The 5,650-nt window shown below is 32.0% G+C and overlaps 1 protein-coding gene across 1 annotated transcript; it reads right to left on the bottom strand.

Annotated features, from left to right (window-relative positions):
- Positions 1–1,773: 1,773 nt before the first annotated feature.
- Positions 1,774–2,346, bottom strand: LOC100779124 (uncharacterized). The gene has a single exon (XM_006573204.4). The coding sequence runs from the start codon at positions 2,217–2,219 to the stop codon at positions 2,076–2,078; it is 144 nt and encodes a 47-aa protein (XP_006573267.1). The 5' UTR covers positions 2,220–2,346; the 3' UTR covers positions 1,774–2,075.
- Positions 2,347–5,650: the final 3,304 nt, after the last annotated feature.

Raw genomic sequence — 5,650 nt, 5'->3', positions numbered from 1 at the left:
CGGCGCACACCAACCACTAAGGCAAGACACAACAATTGTTATATTTTTATAAAAAAACACACACACACATACATATATATATATATATATATATATATATATATATATATATATATATATATATGGAAGGAGATTTTAAAAGGAAACTTAAACCCAAGATCTTGGGGTGTTTTAAATAACATCAAATATAACATGCTTAAGGATATAATATAAATTATAAATTATAGTATATATTATTCGTAATATGGTCTCCCTTTTATCGTTTATACTATATTAAAAATAATAGTAATAATACTATATGTCTATACTATAATATTATACTATAATTTTATTAAAATTTGAAGTGTGAAATCATCAAATTATGCTAATTATATTATTTTTTAATTTTTTTAATATATATCGTGTCAAACTAGATTAATTATTGATCCATCAACTTGATCACTGATTTAGTGTCTTAATCAAATTGATTTTTACAATATTGACAATAAAAATTATAACTAAGTAAATTAATAAATTATTTTAAATTGAGTCTTTAAATTAGAATGCCAAAAATCTAAACGGAATTTTTTTTTTATCTTATTAAAGTATAGGAAGTGGTTTAAATTTTTTTAAAATAATTGAAGTACTGAATAATTAGAGCAGTTATTAGTAGGTTGCCCCACAAAGACCCACTCTATCATTTCATTTTGGGTTTAAGCTGCCAGCACTTTATGGATATGACACTTTAGGGTAGAGAGGGGAAAAAGAAAGTGGAATCCCTAAACTGTAATGTCAAATTAAAGACTGGCTAGCTGTAGCAGTTTCCACATTGCAGTCATCAACAAAATCTTCACTTCAAATGATTAATAATGGACCAACATCATTTACTAATTATTATAACACCGATTGCCATATTATTTCATATTTCTCTATGTACATATTATATTTGAATAATCTTATTTTAGCACCCTAATGCTGCCTTAATTCATAGCTTTTGCATAACTGAAAGGATACAAAACTTTACTTTTACCTGAAAGACTTCATTTACCCTAAGTCATTTCATGAGCCAAATCTTCTGTTCACACAGTTTTACTTAACAAATTATGCAATAATGAGGTTAGGACTAGGGACAAGTTAGGCAGACAAATGCTTTGAAAGATATACTCAAGTGTACAACTTGCTGCACTTCTGTGTAACTGTAGTAAAAAAACAAAAGGGTAATTCAAGCACTACTCTTTTTTCTTTTTCTTTTCCTTCTTTATTTATTTTTAATGAATATGCAAAAGCCAATCTATATTGGTGTTTTACTCTTCTTTCTCTTGAATCTTCCCTGCAAATCTAAGAAAACTGACAATTTTGAGAGATTCTTTCTGTTTGCATCCTCTGGTAGTTATGTGCTTGATAACATAACAACAGAACAAATCAAGCTTCCTTTTATAAAATTCTCACTAAAACTTGAAAGGTACATAAAAGATTCAGTTAAGAAAAATGTTTTGAGGGGACTGATTCCTGAATCAGTCTTCAAAATAACCATCACTGAGTTAACCCTTAAGTAACGTCCAATACCATATGCGTTGTTATCCAGATTCATAAAATGCACAATCTATAAACAAATTAAGTGAATTAATCAGATATATATAATATACCTTTCATGAATGCTTTTAGTCCAATGTTCTCTTGATTATACTACAAAGTAAACCAAAGAGGAAGATGAAGGTAAGAAAAGATGATGAAGGTATCATAATGACTATTCCAAGTTAATCAGTGCAAAGAACAAAGAGTGAGTAAGATGGATTTTGGAGATATGATTTGTTGATATAGCTATCATTATAATCCACGCTATTCCGATATACATATATAGCCCAGCCATGAAGGCCAGCAACCCCATAGTACAAAACTTGTTATACTCTCTCCCATGATATCTCGCCGTTTCTATTTACACTCCACCATGAATCAGAGGGAGAGAGCAAAGAAAGAAAAAAGGAAGAGAAAAAGAGGAAAAAAATAAACAAGGAATAAAAGAAAAGAAACATAGAAAGAAGAACTTTTCTTCCATTGCCATGCTGCTTGTGGAACTTCTTCAAGTCTTGAAAAAACTAGTCATGCCAACAGAGGAGCATGACAACACATCTTCTTATAATGTATAGCCTTGCCCTTTGCTCTCTGAGGACTCCTCCAATTCCTCTGTTGGATGATATCCTCCTCTTTGAGCCTGTCATGGAAGCACTATCCATCTTCATTTCTTCAATGAACTCTTTTAGAAATGGAAATAAGGGTGTTCTCTTTTCCCTTTTTTTTCTCCTCTCTCTAGAGCTTAGAACTTGTGTAACTTGGGTGTGAGACTTGGTTTAGAATTGGTGTGAGGAGAGGGTTCTTAAAGAGCCTTCAGGGTGTGGTCCTAACACACCTTGGTCTAGTAAAGGGCCAGTGATGGGGCATGAAAGGGAGTGCAGTGCCTCCAAACCCACCAGACAGACACCAATTGGACCCCACCCTCACCACTTTGGAATCCATACCCCAATAAGGGGGAATTGATGAAACAAATAAACAAAGAAATTGAATTCAAGCTTCTCTCTTTCTTGCATATTGCCATGTCTCACGCTACACTAATCCTACGTGTATAGGCAAGGCACTACCCACCAGCATAATGGGTCTGCCATTAAAAAAATAAGGTATTACAACAACAACATACCACATGGATCAACGGATCAACTCGCGTAAGATTGTTCCAACTTAATCAAATATCTCAAGTTCGAGTCTTGAATATACAACTGTGTTCAATACTCTAAGGGAGAACTTTGCTGTCCATAATGATCCTACCCAGTTCGATAAGATTGTCTTTAGTAAATGGTACATATGGTTTAAACAAATTAAAAAAAAAACTACCCTCAATTTGTGCATGGTAGATGATTTGTCTGGTTGTTCATGAGGACATCATGAGCATTATCTTTTTATTTTATATTTTATAATGCTTCTTGTTTTGTTTTCTTCTGCTTATCTTTGGTTGGATCCACATAATCAGGGAATTGACTGGTAGATAGGGGGTTGGTTTAGTTGAATCCTACATAACAATTCATAACAGAAATAACCATTAGAGAGTGCTTTCTTTTACCTTCATAATAATGGACACTCAAATGGAAAATTGAAAATGGCATGTATAAGTAGGGTAGGGGCTACGAACCATCAGCATCAAAGTTTGTATTTCCTTAGTTAAATAAAATTATGTTTATCCAGTGGTACAAAGTCCTGAAATTATGCACATGTTAGGTGATCACTCAAGACACAAGAAACCGAATTTTATGAGCCTAACCCCATAATAAGGAAAACTTGAATTTCCTTGACTTGTGGAAAGGAGGGGTAATAAGATCATCCAAACTACAGTATGACAGATAATTAGCTGCTTGTTAAAACCAAATTTAACCCTTTTGAATTTGATTGTTGAGGTGTGATCTTGCAGTTACAAAATGTTAAAACTCTACTCCATCATTTATTACTTTAATAATTCCACTCATTTGATGTGGCGCAGGTTTGGATCTAAATTTACAGAACCTCTTCACTGATAGGGTTATATACTGATGCTTAGATACTTCAGAATTGGTAACGTATCCGTATTGTACTTATACTAGATATATTATATACGCCTTCTTTGTATTAAATTAGTTTACTGTCTTGTCTTTAAACCTCTTAATGTATTTTTTTTTTCTTTGCATAATAAAGGGATCATTATCATAAGTTGAACATAACATATTGATTTAGATTTGACTACGATTATGCTTTTTTCCCGAAAATCTTCAAGAGATTGAAGATTAGAAATTATACCATGACAATAAAAAATTAATATAAATATCATTTATATTGAGAAAAATAAAGAAATAAAAAAAAAACAAAATGATAAAAAAATATAAGCAATTTATAGATGTAAATATATATTAATCAATATTTTGATGTATTCATATCTTAATTTTAAAAATAATTATTAGACCCAATGAGGACATATCATATGAAAAATATATATCTTAAATGAGATGGAGAAGATTAAATTTGAATCCTATAATTAACATGGATGACCAAGATTTAAAGTTAAAAATTCACATAATTATTATTTAAAAACCTCACATTTTTTAGTTGATAATTAAATCTTGAATGTTCATGTATGATTATACGGTTTAGATTTAATCTTTTCACCCTTATATAAAATACCTTTCTCTCATATCATATGTCCTTGTAGCCAATAGTCATATACTTGTATCCATGCAACATATTGATATGCAAATTATGTGGTTTAATATTTCAATTAGCACGATTTAAATTCTTTGGTCAATTGGCCTTTCTTTCTTTGTAAATACTAGTGGTTGATCATGGGATGTGTAACATCCCAATTTTTTCGTAAATAAGTTTAAAAAGTTTTTTAGTAAAAATAAATAAATAAATAAATATAGAGCAAATAATAGGCTGAGTACCCTAGGTATAAATAGTTATGTTAAGTCAGCTGCCTCCTTTTGGCCTCATTTTCATTTTTCCCCTTCTCCTCTCAAAACCCTTTCTTTTTCCCGCAGCCCACCAAACCAGTCTCAGAAAAATGACGATCTCGAACCCGTTCACCGTTGGATCGTTGTGAAATTTGAGTATTATGTTCGCAACCCAATTCTGAACATTCTCACCGTTGGGAATTTCACAATCATATCTGAGCTTAGAGGAAAACCCTTCGCATTGTAGCATTTTAATTTCCCGCATAAACCCAAAACTGTCTTGGTAAAACTACGATCCCGGTTTTGTTAGCCGTTGGAATTTCATGAAATTTGGATATGTTGTTCGAACCTTTCGGCCAGTGTGTTATGTGCTTACCATATTCTGGTGTGCACTCTGTGTGGTTACTTATGACTAGTTTTGTTGAACATGCTTGAATTATTATTTGTATTTTCTCCTACATGATTAAATGAGACTTAATAATAATGCTTGTATGTGCCTTGCATCCTTAATGTCTACTATACCATCTAATTCTAGTGTAACCTATTCTTTGTGTTGCATGCTTAAGTCAAGTAATTTGATTACACTTGAAAGCTTGAGTTTAATTCATTCGTTGTGTTATGAGCCTACATCAAACAATTGGATTACTAATGTTTCTGTCACAATCAAGCGATTGTTAACGGCTTCATATGGGTGTACATTGTGGTCATGTTTTCGTTTCTAGAATTCTTTGAGATATTGTTGTTGATTCTGAATAAGTGATCATTTTTTTTATTCAAAATTATTGTCTCCTAATCAATTGAGTGTTCATCTTGTCATTAGTTGCTCATCTTCCAATCATGTCTTGTTAAACTGCTCGATTTGTTGTCATGTGTTACTTCTGTTACGAATAGAGAGAGACTTCGCCCTTGTTAATCACGTTAAGGTGTTTTGAGGGGAAACACTTGAGTATGCATTTTCCTTGTTACCCATATACGAAAGTCAAACTTAGTAAGTCATGTACTTGTGTTCCTTGAAGATATGCTTAGTTACCACCTAAGTGCAAGATTGAGAATCTTATGAGTGTAGTACCCATAGAAACTTGTAACCGTAGTTCGTGAGAAATATCTAGTATAGAGTTGTTCGAGAACATAGTGTAGTTGGAAAAGTTGTGAAGAATAATTAAGAGGTTTAATGTGAAACCTTAAGAAAAGTGTAAGGTAGT

Source organism: Glycine max, chromosome 1 (assembly GCF_000004515.6).
Source record: "Glycine max cultivar Williams 82 chromosome 1, Glycine_max_v4.0, whole genome shotgun sequence".
In the NCBI taxonomy this organism is placed as follows: Eukaryota; Viridiplantae; Streptophyta; class Magnoliopsida; order Fabales; family Fabaceae; genus Glycine; species Glycine max.
This window is presented reverse-complemented; position numbering and strand designations above follow the sequence as displayed.

Excerpts from the sequence above, each read along its gene's own strand:
- LOC100779124 (XM_006573204.4), bottom strand. The coding sequence starts at position 2,219 with ATGAAGATGGATAGTGCTTCCATGACAGGCTCAAAGAGGAGGATATCA.